This window comes from Bos taurus, chromosome 11 (genome assembly GCF_002263795.3).
Source record: "Bos taurus isolate L1 Dominette 01449 registration number 42190680 breed Hereford chromosome 11, ARS-UCD2.0, whole genome shotgun sequence".
Taxonomy (NCBI): Eukaryota; Metazoa; Chordata; class Mammalia; order Artiodactyla; family Bovidae; genus Bos; species Bos taurus.
The window spans coordinates 92,380,467-92,407,269 of record NC_037338.1 but is presented as its reverse complement, the minus strand read 5'-3'; the positions used below and the strand labels follow the sequence as shown (position 1 = coordinate 92,407,269).

The following is a 26,803-nucleotide window of genomic DNA, read 5'->3' as shown; positions in this document are numbered from 1 at the left end:
CCTCCCCAGGTCACACAGCAAGAGTCTCCTTCAGGGAGAATTCCAATGCTGATGCTCAACCAAGCCAGGACTCTCTGAAATGGAGAGTCTCATTACAGAGAGAAAAAAGCCATAGTTACAGTCAACCGCAGGCGGTCTTTGAGTATTGACAGCCTCTAGAAATGATCCATGGTCAGTTTGTTCAGGACCCCAGCATGTGCAGTGTGCAGTGTGGGGAGAGACCCGCTGCCATAGTAAGTATTAAAAATGAGGGACTTTCCAGGCAGTCCAGGATTAAGAGTCCATGCTTTCACTGCAGGGGCATGGGTTTGATCTCTGGTTGGGGAATTAGGATCCCACATGCCATGTGGCATGGCCAAAAAGAAAGAAAATGGAGGTCATCTCCTCCTCACTCCACCTTCTGCTTTCTGTACAAAAAGAGACACAGGACTGGACATTTGGGTAGCTTGGTTTTACCTATGGCAATGATTTGAGATGACTCAAGATGCCCATCCCCCTGCCCCTGTTTCCTCCCAATCACCCTTTCAGTTTCTGACATTCCACCATCTGAGGTTCATTCCTGTGTCCTGATAACCATCACAACTGTCTTACATGGACAGGTGCCTCACATATCTCATCTCATTGGCTCCTGGGAGGGAGGCTTCCTCCTTACCCAGATATGGAGACTGATCCTGGGAAGGGCTTCCTCCTCCTGATCAAAGATCCCAGCTAGTAATGGTCAAGCCACGATGGCCACCTAGATTTTTTAGAGTTCAGGACCTTCTCTCTTTACTGGGGCAGCCACTGGTAACTTGGCGTCCTCCTGGCTGTGACTTCTGCCTCTAAAAATAGGGTGGAATGGACTTTTCATGTGGGGTGCCTCCAGGCCTGTGAGCCTGGGGGCATGAAGCTGAAGCATTGGAGGAACTATGAAGCTGCCTGATGAGGCAGTCAGAGCCAGGCAGGAGCCAGGGGCCTCCTGACAGTGCTGCAAAGCAAAAAAACAGACCAGGCTCCCAGCACCTGGTTTGACAGCCCACAAGTCAAAAGCCAGGATCAATGGAGACAGATCTGAATCAACTTTCTTATCTAAAGAAGGGTTTTGGTTTGGTTTTTAATTTAAAAAAATCTAAAAACAACATTGATGCTTTTGAATTGTGGTGTTGGAGAAGACTCTTGAGAGTCCCTTGGACTTCAAGGAGATCAAACCAGTCCATCTTAAAGGAAAATCAATCCTAAATATTCATTGGAAGGACTGATGCTGAAGCAGAAGCTCCAATACTTTGGCCATCTGATGCAAAGAACTTACTCACTGGAAAAGATCCTGATGCTGGGAAAGATTAAAGGCAAGAGGAGAAGGGGATGACAGAGGATGAGATGGTTGGATGGCATCACTGACTCAATAGACAAGAGTGTGAGCAAACTCTGGGAGATAGTGAAGGACAGGGAAGCTGGCATGCTGTAGTCCATGGGGTCACAAAGAGCCAGACATGACTGAGCGAGTGAGAAAGTATGTGCTTACAATAAGCACTGGGTCGGGAAGATCTGAGGCAGAGGGAACAGCAGGTACAAATGCCCAGATGTGGATTATAGGCAACCTGTTTGAGGGACAGCACAGAGGAGACGGTGGCTGGAGGCTTAGGGGGCCCAGGAAGATTGGTGAGGGACCAGGCAGCCAGGTTGTGCCTGAGCTGAGATCTGCAGGGTGAGGAGGGGAGCAGAGGGAATTAGCATGACTTAGTAGGGGGGACCTCATGTGCACTGGGTTTAGTGACTCAAAAATTCAAAGAAAAACTTTATATAATTGACCATAGGAGCTCACATTTATTCGGTGCCTTACTATATTTAGAACCTCTTTTATATGAACATATGTCATTTTTTATTCTAACATACCCCTGGGAGGTAGAGATAATTATCTCCATTTTATAGATAACTATCTATAAAAGAATAGATAAGTATAGGACAGAAAATTTAAGTGATTCTTTTTCCTCTCAAGGTCACCTGGCTTGTGGAATTTCAGGAACAAAAACTGAACCAGAGCTGATCCCAGGCTGGTTCTATTACACATTTTTTTTCTAATGCCCAGAACATAACATTCATTCAAACTCTTGAGAAGACCGAGGACATTAGTGTTTTTAAGTTGCGTCTTTATTTTATTTATGTGCTTAATTTGAAAAATAGAGAAGATATTCTCAGGGAATAACAATCTTGAAATACACAAGGGTTTAAGTGGATTATTTCTTTGACCTTTTTTGAAAGTTGAGAGGAACACACTTTTAACACGGTGGAATGTAGCTTTATTAGTTTTGGTTGCGAATATAAAATTTTATTTCAACTGGTAGAATTCTTTGGCCCTGGAAGCACGGACAGTTTTCAAAAATGAACCCAAGAGCCTTAAAAAACTTGGCCTTCTCCCTGTTTCTGCCTTTTGAAATTAGATATATGTAAATGCCAGAGGTAGAATTTAACATCATTAGAAAACAAATGACTTCCAAGTACCAAACCAAGTAAAAAAGGATATTTCCTTGCCTGGAGATGATGATTTTAATAGCATTTCCCTGGTTCAATAAAGGATGGAGAAAATGATGGGCCTTTAAGGAGCCAAGTCAGCCTCTGGTCTCCTGGGCTTGTCAATTCCTCCCATCTTATTTATTGTCCAACTGGAAGGAAAGCAATTATCTGATGCCAGTCTCAAGTCAGAAAGCCTTTTCTTCTTCCTTCTCTCCCTCCCTCTCCCCACTTCCTTGCCTCAGTAGGGGAGGAAAGCACTGTTCCTTTACCCTCTTCTGTTCTGTTAATGCAACCTGCAAATTAAACCGACAAAGACAGATTAACTGGAGAAAAAGGCATGTGTTCCTTTATTGATGCTAATATTTTTATATATGTGGGGGCTTCACAGGAGAAATAAAAGTGAAAACCCAAAGAAGGGATTAGACCTAAGGTCTTATCCACCACTTTAACAAAGGATAATAAATGGTGGAGAAGTGACTAGACAAAAGTAAAGGAGTTGGGGCTACTAGGGGTGGTACGTTGTGGGAAGGAATATATCTGGAGGAAGCTAATGGAAGATAAGTGTTATTTGAGTCAGGTTGTTTTGCTTATGCAGACTCACCTGATCGCTGGTGATAAAGGTCGCCCTCCTCCTCCTGGTATGAGTGGGGGTTGGAGGTGGGGAAGTGGACCTTCACAAGGAGAATTTATGTCACCATTAGGAAGGGAAATTTATGCCCTGCTTTTAGGCAGAATGGTAAGGGGGGGAAAGTGGTAGCAGAGAGTTGTTCCTGTGTCTGCTGCTTCCCAATTACCTTCAGCTCCAAATAGTCTTCATGCCAAAGTGACATATTTTGGAGGTGGTGTATTTTGTTAATTGTTGTGTTTGATAAGAAGAGAACTTTGTTTACATAAATGCTCCATCATTTTATTTTATTTTATTGGCCATGCCACGCAGCAGGGATCTAAAGCTTCTCCACCCAGGGATCAAACTCCTGCCCCTGCACTTGGGAGCACAGAGACTTAACCACTGGACGCTGGGGGTGGGGAGGCTGGAGTGGGGGTGGGGGTGGGTGGCAAGTTCTGTTTCCCTTAATTCCTCCTTCCCTCCCTTCCTTCCTTCTTTCTTTCCTTCCCTCCTTCCTTTTTGACTCCTCTCTCTTTCCTTCCCGTGTGACTTTACTTTTCAGGGACAGTGATAGTAAGGGTAGGACTAATCCCTCCAAGGCAAACTCCTTCCTGCTTTCTCCATCCCCAGGGATGATGACTCTAGAGGCTCCCTTCTGTGGACAGGATAAAAGGCAAATTCTTGGTCTCCGCCTTCCAAGCCTCTCCACCATGGCCCCTCAGCCTCCGGCCGGTGGCCCCATGGCTCAGGGGGAGGACTTTGCCTGTCCTATCTGTCCTTTGCACAAGCTCCTCTGCTTCCTGTTCTCATCCTCCCAGCTGCCCTCCTGCACCCGCACTTCTCCAGGACTCAGTACTCAGCCTCACCTGCTTCAACTAACTTGACTATTTCTGGCAGCTGCTGTAGAACACTTTCCCCTTCTGGCCCTGAGAGTTTCCCCTCCTATCTGGGGCCTGAGGAGCACGTGAGAGAAGAAGGAATGAAACCCAGCTCTGAAAAGTTCGAGTAGGTGATTTTGAGGAAGTCACTCCCCCGTAGTCCGAAACTCATTTCCTCGTCTGTAAATTGAAGGGCACGGCTGGCCATCTCCTGGGGCTCCAGAGCCCTGTGTGTCTCTGGTTCTGGGGAAGTTTCCCATTTCCTTGAGGTGGGATTTCTGTGGGTCGGGCTCATCAAACTCTGCAGACCCTGGTCTTCTCGCCACCCCCTCCCGCTCACTCCCAGCACGCCCCTGCTGATAAGCTCTTCCCCACAAAAGCCTAGAACAATTTTCCATCCACTGAAATGGACTGATGGGGCTTGTAGCAACACAGAAAGTTTTGTTCCTACAGTTATGATAAGTGATACGAAGGGGACACCTGTGAACTCTGACCCAGTGACATTTCACGCAGGCCCTTAGCCAGATGTAAAAATAGAAGAAGATGCGTTTTCTTCCTGTTTATCTGCAGGCGTTCCTGCAGACTCAGGATACCAGTCCTTTTTTGTTTTCTACCTTGCAAACATCTCACAGTTTCTGGTTTGCCCATTAATTCATTGTGGCATCTTTCCAGTATGTGTTGTATTTGTATTTTGATGTAGTCAAATTTATTTATATTTTTCTTTAAGGTCAGTGCTCTGTGTATGTGTGTTTAAATAAACACTTACCTATTGTGAAGTAATAATGATATTTTCCTCTGAAGGTTTTAGTTTCTCTTTTCCTTTAGGTCAGTTACCCATGTGTTCTGTGGCATGTGTGTGTGCGTTGTGTGTGTTAGGAATCTAATTTTACTTCTCATATGGATTGCTCAGAAACACTTTTTAAAGTTGTGATAAAAGTCATAACATAAAATTCACATTCAAAATGGGTGAGCCGTGCTCAAGTGCACAGTTCAGGGCATTTAAGGTCTTCACGGTGCTGTGGAACCCTCAGCAGTGTCTATTTCCATACTGTTCTTCATCAGCCCAAGAGGAAACCAAGTACCCACTTGGCAGTCGCTCCCGTGCTCCCTCCCCCAGCCCCTGGTAACCATTTGTCTGCTTTCTGTCTCTATGAATTTGCCTATTTTGGATATTTCCATAAAGTTGAGTTATACAATACGTGACCTTTTGCGTCTGGTTTCTTTCACTTAGCACGTTTTCAAGGTTCATCCACACGGTAACATGAATCAGTATTTCATTCCTTTTTATGCCAAATAATATTCCTTTGTATGGATGTACCATGTTTTCTTTATCCGGTCATTGCTTGAAGGACACCTGGGTTGTTTCCGCTTTTCTGCTGTTATAAATAGCGATGCTATGAACATGCCTGTGCAAGTTTTTGTTTGCCCACCTGCTTCCAATTCTTTTGGGCTCAGCAATACTCTCTGAAGTCTATTCTTTCTCCGCTGATCTGTAGCCCCATTTCTGGCCTACACTGAGTTTCCACATGCTTGTGGGTCTCTTTCTAGGCTCCTTATTTCATTCCCTTAGTCCAGTAATCCATCCTGGTACTAACCCTATGCTGTTAGAGTTTCATGGTGTGTCTTGATATCTGGCTGAACAACAGCCCATCTCTCACCTCGCTGCTCAGTCAAGACTGTCTTGGTTACACCTGGCCCTTTGCTCTTCCATTCAGGTTTTAAGAGCAGCTTGCCAAGTTCCACAAAACTCTGCTGGGATTTGTTTTGATCGAATAGGTTGATTTGCAGAAAATGGCTATCTTTGTGATGCTGAAGCTTTCTAGCACACACTCATGGCTCTTTCTCCTCCTCCCTAAAGACTTTGGCTCTGCTTGGGTCAAAGAGAGCTTTGGCTCTCCCCTAAGCCTTCACCTGGTGAATTTCTCCTTCTTTTGGTCTCAGGGTCCCCTGCAACCTGTAGTTATCCCTCAGAGCCCTGATCACAATGGTCCCAAAATTATTCATTGGGTGGGTCTTGGTTTAATGTCTGGGCTGCAGCCATCCCCCAGGGCTATGATGCTACATGCTTACCTTGATATCCTCAGCTTGAAGATCAGGGGCTGACAGATACCGAGGTCCCAGTAAGTATTTGTTAAAAGAGTGAGAAAGGCCTTCTGGATTCAGAGCATTTTCGTCAGACCTAGAGAGATGGGGAACAAAAGTTACCTAACTTGCCTCTGCCTCGGCTTTCTTTTCTGGAAATCGGGGGATGTGATTAGCATGCACGAAGGATGACATGAGCTGAAGTATGTGAGAGGCACCTGGAGCAATGCCTGGCAAGTCATCAGAGCTACCTGTGCTTACCTGCCTCATCCTTCCCCTCTGTCAATATTCAGCCTCACACTCCTGTGATTCCAAAGCCCTTTCCCCAACATTATCCCATGAACTAGTCACCTTATTCCCTTTCAGCATATGACACAAAGTAGTCTCAGACAGGAAGAATGACTCATCTAAGACCTTAAACCTAGAAGTCTTGACCCAAAGCTGATGTATGTAATCTTGAAGGTGTTTTACAGCTCAGCCATTCAGTCAGTAGAATTTCCAGTTAGATTTTGAGAGCTATATGTGTGTGCATACATGCTCAGTTGCCTTAGTCGTGTCTGACTCTTTGCGACCTTATGGACCATAGCCCACCAGGTGCCTCTGTTCACGGGATTCTCCAGGCAAGAATACTGGAGTGGGTTGCCATGCCCTCCTCCAAGGGATCTTCCTGACCCTGGGATCAAACCTGAGTCTCCAGGATTGCAGGCAGATTACTGCTGAGCCACCAGGGAAGAAGCCCTGAGAACTATATCAGTACAGTTCAGTTCAGTAGCTCAGTCGTGTCTGACTCTTTGCGACCCCATGAATTGCAGCACCCTGGGCCTCCCTGTCCATCACCAGCACCCAGAGTTCACTCAGACTCATATCCATCGAGTCAGTGATGCCATCCAGCCATCTCATCCTCTGTTGTCCCCTTCTCCTTTTGCCTCCAATCTCTCCCAGCATCAAAGATTTTTCCAATGAGTCAACTCTTTGCATGAGGTGACCAAAGTACTGGAGTTTCAGCTTTAGCATCGTTCCTTCCAAAGAAATCCCAGGGCTGATCTCCTTCAGAATGGACAGGTTGGATCTCCTTGCAGTCCAAGGGACTCTCAAGAGTCTTCTCCAACAACACAGTTCAAAAGTATCAATTCTTCGGCACTCAGCCTTCTTCACACTCCAACTCTCACATCCATACACGACCATAGGAAAAACCATAGCCTTGACTAGACAGACCTTTGTTGGCAAAGTAATGTCTCTGCTTTTGAATATGCTATCTAGGTTGGTCATAACTTTTCTTCCAAGGAGTAAGTGTCTTTTAATTTCATGGCTGCAGTCACCATCTGTAGTGATTTTGGAGCCCCAAACAATAAAGTCTGACACTGTTTCCACTGTTTCCCCATCTATTTCCCATGAAGTGATGGGACCAGATGCCATGATCTTCATTTTCTGAATGTTGAGTTTTAAGCCAACTTTTTCACTCTCCTCTTTCACCTGCATCAAGGGGCTTTTGAGTTCCTCTTCACTTTCTGCCATAAGGGTGGTGTCATCTGCATATCTGAGGTTATTGATATTTCTCCCAGCAATCTTGATTCCAGCTTGTGCTTCTTCCAACCCAGCATTTCTCATATAAGCAGGGTGACAATATACAGCCTTGACGTACTCCTTTTCCTATTTGGAACCAGTCTGTTGTTCCATGGCCATTCTAACTGTTGCTTCCTGACCTGCATATAGGTTTCTCAAGAAGCAGGTCAGGTGGTCTGGTATTCCCATCTCTTTCAGAATTTTCCACAGTTTATTGTAATCCACACAGTCAAAGGCTTTGGCAGAGTCAATAAAGCAGAAATAGATGTTTTTCTGCAACTCTCTTGCTTTTTCCATGATCCAGCAGACGTTGGCAATTTGATCTCTGGTTCCTCTGCCTTTTCTAAAACCAGCTTGAACAACAGGAAGTTCATGATTCACATATTGCTGAAGCCTGGCTTGAAGAATTTTGAGCATTACTTTACTAGTGTGTGAGATGTGTGCAATTGTGCAGTAGTTTGAGCATTCTTTGGCATTGCCTTTCTTTGGGATTGGAATGAAAACTGACCTTTTCCAGTCCTGTGGCCACTGCTGAGTTCTCCAAATTTGCTGGCACAGTGAGTGCAGGACTTTCACAGCACCATCTTTCAGGATTTGAAATAGCTCAACTGGAATTCCATCACCTCCACTAGCTTTGTTCGTAGTGATGCTTTCTAAGGCCCACTTGACTTCACATTCCAGGATGTCTGGCTCTAAGTGAGTGATCACACCATCGTGATTATCTGGGTCATGAAGATCTTTTTTGTACAGTTCTTCTGTGTATTCTTTCCACTTCTTCTTAATATCTTCTGCTTCTGTTAAGTCCATACCATTTCTGTCCTTTATCGAGCCCATCTTTGCATGAAATGTTCCCTTGGTATCTCTCATTTTCTTGAAGAGATCTCTAGTCTTTCCCATTCTGTTGTTTTCCTCTATTTCTTTGCATTGATTGCTGAAGAAGGCTTTCTTATCTCTTCTTGCTATTCTTTGGAATGCTGCATTCAGATTTTTATATATTTCCTTTTCTCCTTTGCTTTTTGCTTCTCTTCTTTTCACAGGTATTTGTAAGGCCTCCTCAGACAGCCATTTTGCTTTTTTGCATTTCTTTTCCATGGGGATGGTCTTGATCCCTGTCTCCTGTACAATGTCATGAACCTCTGTCCATAGTTCATCAGGCACTCTATCTATCAGATCTAGGCCCTTAAATCTATTTCTCACTTCCACTGTATAATCATAAGGGATTTGATTTAGGTCATACCTGAATGGTCTAGTGGTTTTCCCTACTTTCTTCAATTTCAGTCTGAATTTGGCAATAAGGAGTTCATGATCTGAGCCACAGTCAGCTCCTGGTCTTGTTTTTGCTGACTGTATAGAGCTTCTCCATCTTTGGTTGCAAAGAATATAATCAATCTGATTTTGGTGTTGACCATCTGGTGATGTCCATGTGTAGAGTCTTCTCTTGTGTTGTTGCAAGAGGGTGTTTGCTATGACCAGTGCATTTTCTTGACAAAACTCTGTTAGTCTTTGCGCTGCTTCATTCCATATTCCAAGGCCAAATTTGCCTGTTACTCCAGGTGTTTCTTGACCAGTCCCCTATAATGAAAAGGACATCTTTTTTGGGTGTTAGTTCTAAAAGGTCTTGTAGGTCTTCATAGAACTGTTCAACTTCAGCTTCTTCAGCGTTACTGGTTGGGGCATAGACTTGAATTACTGTGATATTGAATGGTTTGCCTTGGAAATGAACAGAGATCATTCTGTTGTTTTTGAGATTGCATCCATGTACTGCATTTCGCACTCTTTTGTTGACCATGATGGCCACTCCATTTCTTCTGAGGGATTCCTGCCCGCAGTAGTAGATATAATAGTCATCTGAGTTAAATTCACCCATTCCAGTCCATTTTAGTTCGCTGATTCCTAGAATGTCGACGTTCACTCTTGCCATCTCCTGTTTGACCACTTCCAATTTGCCTTGATTCATGGACCTGACATTCCAGGTTCCTATGCAATATTGCTTTTTACCGCATCAGACCTTGCTTCTATCACCAGTCACATCCACAACTGGGTATTGTTTTTGCTTTGGCTCCATCCCTTCATTCTTTCTGGAGTTATTTCTCCACTGATCTCCAGTAGCATATTGGGCACCTACTGACCTGGGGAGTTTCTCTTTCAGTATCTTATCATCTTGCCTTTTCATACTGTTCATGGGGTTCTCAAGGCAAGAATACTGAAGTGGTTTGCCATTCCCTTCTCCAGTGGACCACATTCTGTCAGATCTCTCCACCATGACCCGCCCGTCTTGGGTGGCACCACAGGGCATGGCTTATTTTCATTGAGTTAGACAAGGCTGTGGTCCTAGTGTGATTAGATTGACTAGTTTTCTGTGAGTATAGTTTCAGTGTGTCAGCCCTCTGATGCCCTCTTGCAACACCTACCGTCTTACTTGGTTTTCTCTTACCTTGGACGTGAGAACTATATAGGTCTTCCCAAAACAAACAAATAAAAAAGTCCAGATCCATAGTATTGACTTAAATTATTTTTATTTTATTGTTACTGAAATAGGTATAAACCTAAAATTAACCAGGAAGCTGTCATGCTCACACTCTATAAAACAACTGTAAAACCAAAACAAAATTTCTAAGATACAAACGCAACCTCAAAACCAACAAAATCCAGAATAACAACATTAAATTAATGTGACTGGTGATGCGTTGCTGAAATCAAACCTCTTGCATTGAGTTTAATAGTAGCGGAGTGATGTTTTTACACGTTCTATTTCCTGTGTCCTTGTCTTTTGATTTTAATCACGATGAGCTATCATTTGAGCCACTTGAATTACTGTCATAGTTTTCTTAAAAAAAACAAACAAACTCATTTATTGTCCAGTTTGATGGACTGAACAATTGAAACAATGCATCCTTAGATGCAATAACGAAAACATGGGGAATGATGAACTTGGTATTACATCATTCGTATATTTACTGTGATACTCACCACTAATGAACTATTGCAAGTGAGTTCACCCAAGACAATAATGGAGCAGTTTGTACTTTTGCAAAGGATGTACTGTGCTGATTGTCATGGAATACCTCCTTCCTGAGCAACCATGTGGGGTTGATGATTCAATTCTCCCACCCGTTTATTCCACTGGAACTGTAACAGGAGGGAAAGGGGCAGGGCACAACTTTTGAAAGAATGACATAGCCCAAGGATACAAAGCAGACAAGATGAGACCTTAATCCTTAATCAACAAGTGAAATGACACGCCCAGAAGTGCCCTGAGGAGTGGGCACGATGGCCCAGATCCTGGAAATCTCCACCCCTTCCCAAAAATAGTTGGAATAATCCTCTCACTTATTAGCATATGAAATTATCCAGCCTATAAAAATGAACCACACCAGATTTCGTGGCCCAGTTTGCCCTCTGCAACGGCCCACAGTCTGGAGTGTGCAGCTTTCCATATCTGAATAAATCCACCTCTTACCTATGACTTTGTCTCTCACTGAATTCTTTCTGCGATGAGACATCAAGAACCTGAGCTTCATTAGGTCCTGAAACCAGGTACTGGGTGTTTTGGCTGGGTTTGAGTCCCAGCCATGTGGGTTCAAGTCCCAAGCAGGGTTTTGGCTGGGTTTGAGTCCCAATCTGAGGTAAAAGGTTTCAGAATCATCAGGAAACTCCATCCTTCCAAGTTTTCAGAAGTCACTTGGCCTCCTGCAGCCTCTTATATCCTTCAAATATTTGATCAGGGCTCTGTTCTTTTCTCATTAGCATGAAACAATTAAAATGATACATTATACTCAGGCTCTGTGCCATTTTCATGGTGTCAAATTACAGTTTCAACGCGTTAAAATATTTAAGAAGCTAATTTCTTAGCCCCTGAAGTTGAAGTTCAAAGGCAAATGATCCCCGCCAAATAAAATTCTGAGTTTTGCAGCAGCAAAATATATGGTCTGGAAACCAAGAAGTGAGATGATTGTTGTGGCCACCAGCACAGAACTAAGTCAGCCGGATGTGCCTACATCAACTCACCAGAAGTGAAAGGTAGTCACGCCCGGGCTCAGAAGCACAAACTTTGAAATAGATTTTTTTTTTTTAATTTGTTTTCTAGTTCTGTTCTAAAATAATTCTAGTGGTGAACCACAGGGCCTGTGCAGAATTCTGTTTGAGGAACTCTGGGCCCGAAGACTACTAAGTCTGCGAACAAACCCTGGCAGGGCCGGCGCTAGGTGCTCAGTGGCCAGCCCCTCCCATTCGGAGCTCAGGATGTGGGGCCTCCGGCGAGAGTGGCTCCCGCCTGCCGGCCTGTCGCTGTCATCTGCACCCTTCCTTCCCCAGGAAACAAACAGTGGATCAGACCTCCCAGGCTCTCCTCTTCCCTCGTGTCTGGCGGGGCGCCAGGGCTTCGGGGCCCCTCCCCGCGGTCCTGGGTGACAGACCCAACCCCACCGTCCGAAGCTCCGGGTACCCCCCCCGCCCCGCCCCCGCCCCACGGCCACCCCCACCACGCGCAGGCCCAAGAAGGCAAAGAGGCCCAGCCACCCTCACCAGGGATTGTCTTTTCTTTTTTTGCTGGTTTCAGGCTTTTTTCTGCCTGAGTGAAAATGAAACAAACACTCCCCTGCGCCGCCCTGCCACCAGACACACACGCGCACCGGCACTCGCGCACTAGCGCGCCGGGCCTCCCAGCGGCCGAGTCCGGGGCGGGACCCGCTCTGCACAAACACCGGGGGCCGGGCCGAGCTGGGAGCGTGCAGCCCGCTGCCCAGCGCCCGCCGGCTCCCTCGCGCCCCTGCCCGCCGCCCCGGAGGAGCGCCCGGCGGCCGGCCGACGGGAGCGCAGGCGGCACACCCCGCCCCGGCACGCCCCGCGGGGCTCGGGAGGAGGCAGCGCGCCGACTGTTCCGGCAGCCGAGGACGCCGCCGGGGAGCCGAGGCGCCGGCCAGCCCCCAGCGCGCCCAGCTTCTGCGGATCAGGTGGGTCCCGCGAGGCGCCACCCCACGCCCCTGAGCCCGCGAGCCCCCGGGGGGCTGGAGCCGGGTGCGGGCGGCGCGACGAGAGGACGGGCCGCCGCGCCGGCCCTGCCCTGTTGCTGCCCTGCCCGTGTCCCCGCTTTTGTTCTGATCGCTCCCGCGGTGCCCAACTCTGACCCGGTCTCTGTCCCATCCCGTCCCCGTCTCAGCCTCTGCCCAGCTTTCCGGACTCGGGCCTCTTGAAGGGCTGCGGGCAGGGCTTCCCACGGGGTCCGGGGGAGTGGAGGAGGGAGAAGGCAGGTTCAGGGGGCGCAGGGCGGGACCACCGAGGAAGTCTCGGAAGGAGGGAAGGCTCTGCCTCATCTACGGGGCAGGAGGTGGGAAGGGGCGCCCTCGCCCTGGACAGGGTTGGGAAGAGGATCCCTCCAGGAAGGGGGCTCCTGGGAGGGTAAGGGAGGGGCGCAGGAACCCCTCAGAGCCGGGGCGCCGAGAGGGAGAGGTCGAGGAGCTCAGAAAGCCGAGAACCAAGCCCAACACCCAGCACGGGGAAAGTTTCAAACGTAGTAACTTTGGCAGCTACGAGGCCGGAGGCGGCGGGGTGATGGGACGCGATCCGGGCCCTTCAAGTCTTCAGACCACCACGTTCCCACTCCAAAGGGACACCACCCTGCGTTTGAAAATGGCAGAAAAGCAGCTAAACAGAATGATTGCACAAACTCTTGAAAGGCGTCCAAGAAACAGTAAAGTGGAAAAAAATGTCAGCACGCAAAGACAGCAAGCAGAGCGACTTGAGATTCCCATTCTTCCCGCGGGCCGGGGAGGGGAGGGACGAATACGCGGAGGTTTGTCAGCCAGCGCGCTCCTCTCTGCGGAGGCGAGACCCGAGCCCCTGCGGCGGCGTTGGTGGCTTTGCTTGTCGTTTGCGCTCCTCCTCAGCAGGCCTCGTGGCCTCCTCCGTTTACTTAGAAATGGGTGGGTCTCAAGGGGCCGGAGGTGGGGCGGGGAGCATCTGGCCTCGCTGCTTCCTAGGCGGGAAACCCTTTCCCAGGGAGAGCCTCCGTTTCTGCGACCACGAAATAGAGACAGCTGTGAGTGAGGAAATGCCAAGGGCAGAGGGGCTGGGGTGGGTGGGGGGTCGCGTGTACCTGGGGGAAGGTTGTGGGTGTTCTATCGTCCTTCTGCACCTCTTGGGCTGCACGAAGTTCTTTCTTCCTTCCTGGGAATCATTTCTGGGTCTTCCTTGCCTTCCCTACCACATTGAGGGGGGAGGGGGCAGGTGCAGATTCTTAGTTATTGTTACATGGAACAGGTGCACAATGACTGAACAAGCTAGCTGAAGACGTCCCTCGGGTTCATCTGGTTAGGGGGATTTCAAACTTTGCCCCTGAGAGGCCTAGAGTCCTGGCTCAAGGGACACCATGGTGGTGGTGGTGGGGGGAGCCTGGGCAGCAGGGCGCTGATCTTTCCCTTCCATCTTTCAGACAGAACCAGTTCAGGTCTGATTTTGCCTCCTCTAGATACTGGGAAACCCTGGAGGCTGTTTTCAGTATCAGATTCTTCAGATCCAGTGTGATCTGGGCCCTTTTGGTGTAGCAACTGAATCTAGAGGTGTGCAAAGTGATTTGGGCAAGACCCACCAGTGGCCAAGCCTTGCCAGGAAACCTGTGACCTTAGTCATTGGTCAGGAACACCTTTTCCTGGCCCTGGTGGCTCTGAGCTTTTAGCATTGGCCCACCCAGACCCTAACTCCAGGACCCCCAGGGCCACCTCTCTACCTTCAGGGGAGAAACAGCCCAGGAGTCTCCTTGCTAAGCTTTTCCAGTCCTTCAGCGAGTCTTTCACATATAGTTTGGTTTCACAGGCTGAGGTCAAAAGAATTAGGTTCTCCAGAAACTAATCAGCACACTGCAGCTTGCTTAGCCCAGCCCAACGGGTATCAACCGACTTTATCATTGAGGCAGTGTAGGCTGAGAGACCAAGTAACTTGCTGGTGGGCACTCAGTTCCTAAATTGCAGCTGGGATTTGAAAGCAGCTCTGTCTCTAAGGCTTCTGCTCTTTGCATTGCATCATCTCTTAGGATGGCTAGAAACTGATTAACGGGCAATTGTCATGGAGATTGGGGCAAGAGTGAGGGGAGAAAGACTGAAAGGGGGACTAGGTTAAGGTGGGGGGGACTGACATTTATATAGGTGTATCCATAGCATAAATATACTTGTATTTTAACTGAATGTTTTCTGCCCTGTGCATTTGTGGGCACTCAATCACTAAGTCGAATTGGACTCTTTTGCGACCCCATGGACTGCATCCTGCCAGGCTCCCCTGTCCATGGGATTCTCCAGGCAAAAATACTGGAATGGGTTGCCATTTCCTCCTCCAGGGGATCTTCCTGACCCAGTGATCGAACTTCTTTACCATTGAGCCACCTTTTCTGCCCTGTATATTCTCATTATTTTAGTTTTTATTTTCTAGATACTTTACAATTTTTTTGTTTTGCTAAGTTTTAACTAAACTATAATTTTCGTACAATAAAATTCACAGATTGTAAGTGCTAGGTTTACCATGGTTTGACAGTTGTTTGCACTCATGTAACCACCACCCAAAATGAGATATGAGATATGAATTGCCCAGGGACGGCGGAGCCTGGTGGACTGCTGTCTATGGGGTCGCACAGAGTTGGACATGACTGAAGTGACTTAGCAGCAGCAGCAGCAGCAGCAGCAGCAGAAGGTTCCCATTTGTAGTGAATTTTCCTTCCACCCTTCCAAGCAACCAGTTGGTGATTTTCTTCATCACTGATTAATTTTGCCTGCTCTGGAACATCACATAAATGGAATTGTACTGTATGTCTTTTTCACGTCTGGCTTATTTCACTTGGTGTAGTGTTTGTTAAATTCACCCATGTTGTTGTGTATATGAGTAGTTTGTTCCTTTTTAGTGCTGAGTAGTATTCCATTTTATGGATATACCATCATTGCATATTTATTCTCCTGTTGATGGATATTTGAGTTATTTCCAGTTTGGGCTATTATTTCTTCAGTTCAGTTCAGTTTATTTCAGTCACTCAGTCATGTCCGACTCTTTGTGACCCCATGAATTGAAGCACGCCAGGCCTCCCTGTCCATCACCAACTCCCAGAGTTCACTCAGACTCACGTCCATCGAGTCAGTGATGCCATCCAGCCATCTCATCCTCTGTCATCCCCTTCTCCTCCTGCTCCCACTCCCTCCCAGCATCAGAGTCTTTTCCAATGAGTCAACTCTTCACATGAGGTGGCCAAAGTACTGGAGTTTCAGCTTCAGCATCGTTCCTTCCAAAGAAATCCCAGGGCTGATCTCCTTCAGAATGGACAGGTTGGATCTCCTTGCAGTCCAAGGGACTCTCAAGAGTCTTCTCCAACAACACAGTTCAAAAGCATCAATTCTTCAGCGCTCAGCCTTCTTCACAGTCCAACTCTCACATCCATACATGACCACTGGAAAAACCATAGCCTTGACTAGACGGACCTTTGTTGGCAAAGTGATGTCTCTGCTTTTGAATATGCTATCTAGGTTGGTCATAACTTTCCTTCCAAGGAGTAACCGTCTTTTAATTTCATGGCTACAGTCACCATCTGCAGTGATTTTGGAGCCCCCCAAAATAAAGTCTGACACTGTTTCCACTATTTCCCCATCTATTTCCCATGAAGTGATGGGACCAGATGCCATGATCTTCGTTTTCTGAACGTTGAGTTTTAAGCCAACTTTTTTTATTATTTCTTAGAGAAGTCTTTTGTGGTCATTTGTTATCACTTAGTAGTGAAATTGTGGGATCATAGAGGGTACCATTTTACATTCCCACAGCAAAGCATAAGACATAATTATTCCACATCCTTGTCAAGATTTGGTATTGTCCATCTTTTTTGTTTTAGCCTTTTTTAGTGCCTGGGTAGTAGTATTTTATACCTTCTATTTTTATGATAGAATTTTAAGAGTTCTTGGAGAACACAACATGATCACGGTGAAGAATATGAAATAAGATGCAAAGAGCCAACTCACTGGAAAAGACCCTGATGTTAAGAAAGACTGAAGGCAAAAGGAAAAGGGGCCAGCAGAGGATGAGATGGTTGGTTAGCATCACTGACTCAATGGCCATGAATCTGAGCAAACTTGGGGAGATAGTGAAGGACAGAGGAGCCTGGCGAGCTACAGTCCCTGGAATTGCGAAGAGTCCGAAATGGCTTAGCGACTGAACAGCAGCAACAACAGTGGAGGCCATTGTGAGGCATGACTCCTGAGGAAAGGGACCAAATGGTGGCTGGAATTGTGATTTTAGGAATAGGAATTTATGGGCTCAGGAAAGAGCTCTCTCATGTGAGAATGGAGATTTAAAGATCTGGTCCTTGTACTCTGTAAATAGGCAAGTTGACTCATGCTACCTCTATAACAATCATCTTTATCTCCAGTTCAGATCTCTATTGTAAGCCCCCAGTTCACATGTTTAACTGCCCTTTGGGTATCTCTCCTTGGATGTCCCAAAGGCAATGCAGACTGGACAAATCCAGAACAGAATTCATTATCTCCTTTTGGCTTTCTGTCAGGGATCACTGAATGAATAATTGTGCCACTAGCTAAGAGAATACAGAAAGAGGAATGTCTGAGGTTGAGCAACGAGATACTGAATTTAGTTCAAAGCTAACTGTTGTGGAACAATCTAGGAAGATAAGGACTGGATCAGTTCAGTTCAGTCGCTCAGTCATGTCTGACTCTTTGCGACCTCATGAACCGCAGCATGCCAGGCCTCCCTGTCTATCACCAACTCCGGGAGTCCACCCAAACCCATGTCCATTGAGTCAGTGATGCCATCCAACCATCTCATCTTCTGTCATCCCCTTCTCCTCCTGCCCTCAATCTTTCCCAACATCAGGGTCTTTTCAAATGAGTCAGCTCTTCACATCAGGTGGCCAAAGTATTGGAGTTTCAGCTTCAGCATCAGTCCTTCCAATGAACACCCAGGACTGATCTCCTTTAGAGTGGACTGGTTGGATCTCCTTGCAGTCCAAGGGACTCTCAAGAGTCTTCTCCAACAACACAGTTTAAAAGCATCAATTCTTCTGCGCTCAGCTTTCTTCACAGTCCAACTCTCACGTCCATACACGACCACTGGAAGAACCATAGCCTTGACTAGACAGACCTTTGTTGGCAAACTAATGATGTCTCTGCTTTTGAATATGCTGTCTTGTTTGGTCATAACTTTTCTTCCAAGGAGTAAGTGTCTTTTAACTTCATGGCTGCAGTCACCATCTGCAGTGATTTTGGAGCCCAGAAAAATAAAGTCAGTCACTGTTTCCACTGTTTCCCCATCTGTTTGCCATGAAGTGATGGGACTGGATGCCATGAAGTGATGGGATTGGATGCTATGATCTTAGTTTTCTGAATGTTGAGCTTTAAGCCAAATTTTTCACTCTACTTTTTCACTTTCATCAGGAAGCTCTTTACTTCTTCTTCACTTTCTGCCATAAGGGTGGTGTCATCTGCATATCTGAGGTTATTGATATTTCTCCCTGCAACCTTGATTCTAGCTTGTGCTTCCTCCAGTCCAGTGTTTCTCATGATGAACTCTGCATATAAGTTAAATAAGCGGGGTGAAAATATATAGCCTTGACATACTCCTTTTCCTATTTGAAACCAGTCTGTTGTTCCTGTCCAGTTCTAACTGTTGCTTCCTGACCTGCATACAGGTTTCTCAAGAGGCAGGTCAGGTGGTCTGGTATTCCCATCTCTTTCAGAATTTTCCACAGTTTATTGTGATCCACACAGTCAAAGGCTTTGGCATAGTCAATAAAGCAGAAATAGATGCTTTTCTGGAACTCTCTTGCTTTTTTGATGATCCAGTGGATGTTGGCAATTTGATCTCTGGATGGCATTGAGCAATTAAGAGATTACTGGAATATACTGTGAGTAGTTTTGGTGGAGTGGAGGGCAGGTAAGCTAGATTGCTGGTAGGTGATAGAGAAAGAAGTGGAGATGGTGAGTAGAATCAACTCTTTGAGGAAGTTTGTTTGAGAAAGTCAGGGGAGCGATTGAGCTATAGTTGAAGGAAGAGAGGGTGAAGAAAAGGATTTTAGATGGAAAAGACAAGTGAAATATAAGCTCAGGGGAAGGATTCAGTCCAGGAGAGGGCAGGGATGGCTGATAGAGTGAGGTACTGGGAGGAGTAGGAAGGAATGAGGAGGGTTGGCTTTGAAAAAGATGGAGAAGTTTCATCACCTACAAAATTCTGTTGACCCTCCATGTGCACAACTCCTAATCATGACATGTGAGGTTCTTCACCATCTGTTCCCTTCTTGTCTCATATATATAGCATATATCAGCTTTGGCTGCAGTTAATGCTGCATAACAAACATCCCCCCATCACTGACTCTTAGTTTATGACCACAAAGGTTTCTTTATTACTCATGCTACATGTCAGCTGGAGGGCAGTCAAGACTACATGGTTTTGTAGACTTGCATTGGGTTCCAGCCAGGCAGACTGTCTGCTCTGTGTATCCTCTCCTCCCAGAACCCAGGCTGAAGTTGCTGCTTCTACCTGATATGTGTTATTTTATGGTGAGAGCTGGAGGGAGAAAGAGATGATGTGATGTTTCTTAAAGTGGCTGCACTGGCATATGATCACTTCTATCCATATTCCATTCATCAAAGACAGTCATGTGACCAAGTCTAGAGTCAATGGGATGGAGATATATGCTCTGCCTATTGGTCCAGAATGGATGCTTAGGACCAGCAATCCACCTGACCACATATATTTATTAGAAACCCCTTCAAACAGATCTGCACCTGTCTTTAACTCTCCAAACTAATCTTCATTGCACCACTGCTCTTTGGCTCCATTGTTCCCCTTTTTTCAAGCATGGCAATGGCCTTTCAAGTCTTTATATCCCTCTGTCTGGACACCATCATTCTCTTGCAGCCCCCACAATCTAATATAGTTCAGGTAATTCCACCTCTTTACCAGTTCTGCAGAGAGTTCCTTTACTTCCAACCCAACTGCCCCTGCTGAGTTGGCATGCAACCCTCCTTAACTGAGAGCCCTGCTGCCGGGCACTCCCTGTTCTCTGCTCTAAACTAGCACCGTCCTCATATCCTCTCCCAGCAACCCAAGTCCTCTTTCTAGACACTAGATGATTGGCATTGTCCATCTTTCCAAGGCTCCCCTCTGCTCTCCAGATACAGCACATATTCCTCTAGGTGATATGCAAGGTCTTGCATGAGCTACTCTCTGAAGCTCTCATCACCCTCACCACCCCACCTCTTGGAACTTCTGCTCCAGCCTCAGGGAACTACTGTAATTCCTGAAACCCTCTCCTGGTTTGGTACCTCTGGGCTTTTCCCCATCTGCTTCCTTTGCTTAGAACACCATTCCCTCCTCCCCTAAAAAGCTACTCACAGACTCCTACTCATCCTTCAAGACCCAGCTTAATCATCTCTAAGCTGCCAGTCTCTTCATTCTGCCTCTTGCTCCCCGCCATGAATTAGGCACTTCCCCACATGGATCTCTGGGCATCTTGCAATGCACACTCTGACACATTATGTCACGTGTCATATCTCTCCCGTCCTTGACCATGAACTGCTGGAACCCACTGTGCACGTGACCACAGTACTCTTTGCCTGGCTCACCCTGCTGGCTGAGAGTGGCCTCCACTGACTGAGTTTGCGCCTCTACTGCCTGTCAGACCTAGAACAAAATACCTCCCCTCTGAGCCTGGGCTGAAAAGCTCTGCTGATAAAAAGCTTCATGCTCGCTCCTGCAAGAGAGAGGCCAGGTAGGTCAGACTGGGAAATCAAAGAGTAATGTACATTTGGACCATGGAGGCAAGGGGGTCATCATTTAGTGTACTGAACGCAGAATTATTTATAAAATTCCTTGCAGTTCTAAAAAGAGGAAGTAAAAGTATGTCATAGAAATCTCCAGACAAAGAGCTGGTCTGCTCAGCTTGTCGCAATGGGGGGTGGAGGCGCCAGACCCTCGGCTACCTCTGGTCAGACCTGGCTGGGGCTCTTGCTGGCACTGTGCTCCAGCTTTATCGCCAGATAGAGTTTCCTAAAGGAGAGGTGGCGAGGGCAGCGGGGTGGGGACCTGAGGTTGCGTGTTTACATGTCGTGTCCGTGGGGAAACTGCATGCTGGGTTTCTCCAGGGATCTGGGTGTAAGGGCATCAGCTTCCTGCAGGGTGTGTTTCAGGCCATGTGTGGTAGGCAGATGTGAACGGCAGGAAAAAGCATGGAGTTGCTCCCCGGACCGGATCCTAACTGGAGAGTGAGTGATCTGAGAGAGGGGGCACATGTGGGAAGGCAGAGGGAGAGAGGATGTCTAGAAGGATATGGTCAAGAGGGTTGCATGGCGGAGAGGCTGAGTAGAGGATTGGGCCCTGGAAGGGGTCAGCTGGTTGTGGGTTGACTGCAGGACCCTGGTGGGAATGGAAAAATACTATAGTGTTGTTCTTCCTAGAGTTCTCTACACGAATGGCCAGTTAGATAAGTGAGATCGTATATCCACCTCGCTTGAGGCTCACGAAAGCCCTGTGAAGCTGGCAAAGTGGGAATTATCCCCCCATTTTACGTGTGGGGAAACTGAGGCTTAGAGTGTTGATCTTTTGGCCAAAGGTTCTCAAGAACTAAGTGAAAGAACTGAGGCATGAGAGCCCAGTCCTCACTCCAAACACAGTTTGACTTGGAGATCCTGGTGGGCTGCGGGTAGGGGGAGTGAAGGTGATTCTAAAGGAAGGGGAGGGCACGGGCTGTGGAGCAGATCCATGCCCAGCCCAAGAGAGGGCTCCTGCCTGGCACTGTGCAGCCCGGAATTAGCCAGAGTGCAAAGTAGCTGCTGAAAGAGGGTGGTGGGAGAGGCCAGGTCTTGTGATTAGTTCTTAAAGAAAGTTTCCAACTCCATCCCAGTCTAGGTGTCTTATCTTTCAGAGCCTTACTTTAACATGCCCTGGTCTTAGCCACACGGGGCAGGGGTTTGTACCATCAGGACAAGTGATCAGGAAGGGCTTCCTGGAGGAAGTGACCTTCCAGCTGGTGGGTGGCCAAGGTGAGTCGGGGTGGGGTCACTGAAAAGAGTGCTGGGCTGAAAGTGAGCTGGTCTTTCCCCCACAGGACGTGGAGACTGTCGGAGCCTCAGTTTCCTTGTTAACAAAATGTTTTGAGGCTGTGATCCAGGAAACTTCTCTTTGAGCACTATCTGCTGTTAAACAAAAGGCAGACAAGTCCAAACCCACAGGAAATGAACATTCAAATTAAAAATGTGCCAGGGAGAAGTAGCTGCTGAAGTGTACAGAGAGATCCCAAGCTTTGAGCTTCCCACCTGTGAATTTGGGTACCAGGAACTGTGGTTCTGAAAGATGCACCTCTTGCCAAATTCGTGCTTTGAATCAGATCTTACCCAACATTCATCGGGCTGCCAGATCTTCATTTACTGCTGGTCAAAGCATCCAGAATGTACTCAGCATCTCTGCTAGACACACCTGAGATTAGCAGTAAACAGAGAGGTACAATCCCTCCCCTGCTTCCCTGCTGAGATGGAAGTCAGTTTGGGAGACAGTCATTAAATAGCCAATTGCCCAGAGGGAGCCATGAAGGAGAAGCATGGGAGGCAAGGTAGGGGGTGGGCGGGGGGCAGGGGGTCTGTACCTGTCAGGGCAAGTGATCAGGAAGGGCTTCCTGGAGGAAGTGACCTTCCAACTGTGGCCTGCAGGATTTGGAGGCTGAAGAGGGAAGAGTGTTTTGGGCAAAGGTAGGAGGCCCTGAGAAACAGTCATCCACATCTTCTCCAGGGCTGTTCCCGAATCCAGATGGCCCTGGTGTCTGGAGGGGCACTGAGGGGGGTCAGCTGCCCAGCGGGGTGACGTTGTATTTGGCAGCATCTACGTGCAGAAGTGCAGCTGTCCTTTCTCCTCTGTCAGGGAAACCACGTGTCCTCAAGTGGCCAGCCAGCTGTCCCCAAGAGGAACTTGCCTGGCATTTGCACGGAAAGACGAGACACTTCACAAAATCAACGGTGAGGTTTACTTTAAGGGGAACATGGCCCCCAGAGAGCAGGGACAGGGGTCTGGATGCTCTAGGTTGATCTATGGTTGTCTGTACATTGGTGTTTTGTATGGCAAACTATTTTCACATGTTAGCCAGAGCTGTGCAGAGGGGGTGTGTGTGCAAATTAATTGAGTGCTTAGGAATTCATTCCCTGGCATGAAAAAGCTCCCTGAATGTTTGAGGCTGATGTGTTGAGAAACGCAGGAGAATCCGTGGCTGCAAGCAAGGGATGAAGCTTCTAGCTCACTGAGGCAGAGGAGGCGTGCATTGGAAGGATTTTTTGCTGTTGCTCATGGTATCCCTGGGGAAGCTGGAAAAGCAAGCTGCCCAGAACTAGTAGAGGTTGGGCAACAGACAGCACACTCAGGGTCTCCCAACAGGAGCTAATTGTAGTTTCTGCTGCCACTGGAGCCGCTGTAACATTTCAGTGGCATCTGAGCCTTGGTGCTGCTTCTTTAGGACACAGAGCTACTAAGTGACCACACTGAGGTCACTTTTCTGCATTCCAAGTGCAGATGAATGGCCAGGGGCAGGGTCTAGGTCATTCCATTCTGGTGGAGAAAGAAGGGTCCTGACGATAAGCTGAGAAACCACAAAATGCTCCCAAGCTGCCAGAGATTGGCTTCCAGTAGTGCCATGGAATCCTACATGTGTAAGCAGAGTCACGGGGCCATAGCTACTGGAGGGAAACGTGTTCTGGGGAGCTTTCAGAGGGACAGCTTGGCCTTGGTCAAGTTATGCAGCCCCTGAGCCTCAATGTTCCCATGTGTAAAATGGGTCGATGTGGATATGAAAGATAATCTATGTGTCTAGTGCCTGACATGGGGCTAGTGAGTGTAAACTACTGTTACCATTATTATTAGTAGAAGTGATAGTAACTTCATTCTGCTATTAACCAGTACAGTTATATTCCTGAAGGAAGAAACTCAACATATGAAAATCTAGAGGAATTAAGAAGTGACCACACACATTTATACAAACAGGTTCTCTGCAGGGTGTTCCTTTAAATTTTTACCTTCACAATAGACTTACGATAAGATTTAATGTGTCAAATAAATAAACAAACAAAGGAAGGAATGAATCACCATCTTACGGACCCTCCTTAAATACTACTGTTGAAGAGAACAATTTTTTTCCCTGGGACTGACAGATCTGTTTGAAGATCTTGGACTAGCTTCGTCACTGTGGAAGCCTTAAAAAAGGAAGAGGGAAGTTGACTGCCTCAGGACTGGGGCACCGCCCCCACATACAGCCCCGGGAGAATTGGACTACACTGCCACACTCTCTCCCTGGAAAAACAGACTCCCACAAATACGGAAGGCCTGGATTAGAGCTGGAGGTCATGGTGTGCCCTTAAATATTTCATGACCAGCTGAAGAATGAAAGCTCAGGGACTTCCCTGGCAGGCCAGTGGTTAGGACTCTGCACTCCCGCTGTAGGGGCACGCGTTTGATCCCTGGTTGGGGAGCCAAGATCCTGCAAGCCATATGACGGGCCAAAGAACAACAACAAAGACCCTGGTATGTTGTGTTTGTCAGTTTCCATAGTGGAAATATTTCCACCGTGAGTGGGGAGCATGCTGCTATAGAGTATTCTCCACTACATCTAGCTACAATAGATGTAAATAACCTTGAGTATAGCATGTAGTAAAACAATTAGGAAGTGATGAGTTTTGATGACTATCTTTGATCTGGCTACATTTTATTTAGTCTTGAGTTTATAGAATTTAATTTTTTCATAGTGACTTTGTTTAACAACTTGCTCGCCAAGTTCCTGAAGATTTAACAACTGGCTCTTGCATGAGCCAGCTCCAGCGTGCTGCTGGCTGGGGAGGTCCTTGGGGACCCTAGAGGACCCAGTGAAAATGGATCATCCCCACAAACATGTTTCCCCTGCCCCGAGGCAGTCTCCAACATGCCAGCCTTCTATTTGCTTTATTACCCTTGTCCCCACCTGAAATTATGTCTTTAATGACTTGTTAATTGTTATTGATTTGTTTATTTGTTTACCAACTAGAATGTGAGCTCTGTGAGAACAAAGGCCTTCTTGGGTGCTTCATCTCTGAATCCCCAGTGCTGAGAACAACGCATGCGTGCAGCTGCCCCTCAATAGCCATGGATCGAATGCACGAGCAGAGACAGGGCTAGAAGCCTTCAAGAGTTCAAATCTTGCCTCTGGTACAAAGTGCATCTTTAAAAAAACTGGAGTGTAGTTTTACAGTGCTGGGTTAGTTTCAGCTGTACAGCAAATAGATTCAGTATATTTTATATATATATATATATTCAAATTCTTTTCCCTTATAGGTTATTAAAAGATACTGCATAGAGTTCCCTGTGCTATTCAGTAGGTTCTTATTGGTTATTTCAAATGTGTGTGTGTGTTAGTTGCTCAATTGTGTCTGACTCTTTGCAACTCCATGGACTGTAGCCTGCCAGGTTCCTCTTATCCATGAAATTCTCCAGGCAGGAATACTGTAGTGGGTTGCCATTCCCTTCTCCAGGGGGGTCTTCCCAACCCAAGGATTGAATCCAGGTCTCCTGCATTGCAGGCAGATTCTTCACTATCTGAGCCACCAGGGATCAGATCAGATCAGATCAGTTGCTCAGTCGTGTCCGACTCTTTGCGACCCCATGAATCGCAGCACGCCAGGCCTCCCTGTCCATCACCAACTCCCGGAGTTCACTCAGACTCACGTCCATTGAGTAGGTGATGCCATCCTGCCATCTCATCCTCTGTCTTCCCCTTCTCCTCTTGCCCCCAATCCCTCCCAGCATCAGAGTCTTTTCCAATGAGTCAACTCTTCACATGAGGTGGCCAAAGTACTGGAGTTTCAGCTTTAGCATCATTCCTTCCAAAGAAATCTCAGGGCTGATCTCCTTCAGAATGGACAGGTTGGATCTCCTTGCAGTCCAAGGGACTCTCAAGAGTCTTCTCCAACAACACAGTTCAAAAGCATCAATTCTTCGGCGCTCAGCCTTCTTCACAGTCCAGCTCTCACATCCATACATGACCACAGGAAAAACCATAGCCTTGACTAGACGGACCTTTGTTGGCAAAGTAATGTCTCTGCTTTTGAATATGCTATCTAGGTTGGTCATAACTTTCCTTCCAAGGAGTAAGCGTCTTTTAATTTCATGGCTGCAGTCACCATCTGCAGTGATTTTGGATAGTGTGTATATGTTGATCCCCTAAGGGTGCATCTTTCCTTGAGCCTCTTTATCTATAAAAGAGTTGGAGCAGAGACCCCCAGGGTTTCCGTAAGCTCTAAAAGGTCTATACCTGATAAAGGCATCCCTTACCCACAGTGCAGCCCAACAGGGATTCTTAGCTGAGCATCCTCAAGGGTGAAAGCCCGTGCACTGGTTCTTAGGACCGTCGGTTTTATTCTTCTCTTCTGAGGACAGCTTTTCGCACTGAGTGCAGCGTGGCTTCTCTTGAGCGGCCATGACTGGCCCCAGCCCAACCTCCTGGGCTGTGCAGACAGAGAGCGCGAGCCAGGACCTGCCAGTTCAGGGGCAGCAGAGAGTTTGAGGCCGGTTGCATCCATTTGTAGCCACACTTCGACACTCTCAGCGGCTGGTGGAAACAGGTATTTGAGTCTCCTCCTTTTGCAGGTGGATTCTTTACCAACTGAGCTATCAGGAAAATACACCTGCAGGAGATCCCGGTTTGATTCCTGGGTTGGGAAGATGCCCTGGAGAAGGGATAGGCTACCCACTCCAGTATTCTTGGGCTTCTCTTGTGGCTCAGTGGGTAAAGAATCCGCCTGCAATGCGGGAGACCCGGCTTCAATCCCTGGGTTGGGAAGATCCCCAGGAGAAGGGAAAGGCTACCCATTCCAGTATTCTGGCCTAGAGAATTCCACAGACTGTATAGTCCATGGGGTTGCAAAGAGTCGGACACGACCGAGTGACTTTCACTTTCACTTTTCCTTTTGCAGGTGAGGCTGGACAGGGTTTGGGACTCTCCCTGTGAGGAGCACACGTCCCTGTCCCCAGGGAAGAGGCCACCCATTGCTGTCTAGGGAGTCTGCCTGTCTCTTCTCTGTTGTCTGTTTCCCTGGGGGCTGATCTGACTGAATTCAGCCTCCTCTTCCCTGGAAGGTTCTGGGCAGAAGGAACAGAGATAAACCAAGGCCATATCTTCTGCTGCATCTTACCGCCAACT

The 26,803-nt window shown here is 47.2% G+C and overlaps 1 protein-coding gene across 11 annotated transcripts in view; it reads left to right on the top strand.

Annotated features, from left to right (window-relative positions):
- The first annotated feature begins 12,315 nt into the window (after window positions 1–12,315).
- Window positions 12,316–26,803, top strand: part of GGTA1 (glycoprotein alpha-galactosyltransferase 1 (inactive)) — a 78,762-nt gene continuing 64,274 nt past the window's right edge. For 2 of the 11 annotated variants that reach the window (XM_024998273.2, XM_059891003.1), the window contains exons 1-3: window positions 12,505–12,572; window positions 13,146–13,657; window positions 22,510–22,604. In XM_024998273.2, the coding sequence (XP_024854041.1) occupies window positions 13,171–13,657; window positions 22,510–22,604 (582 nt within the window). In that variant the 5' untranslated portion in view covers window positions 12,505–12,572; window positions 13,146–13,170. 11 annotated transcript variants of the gene reach the window in all.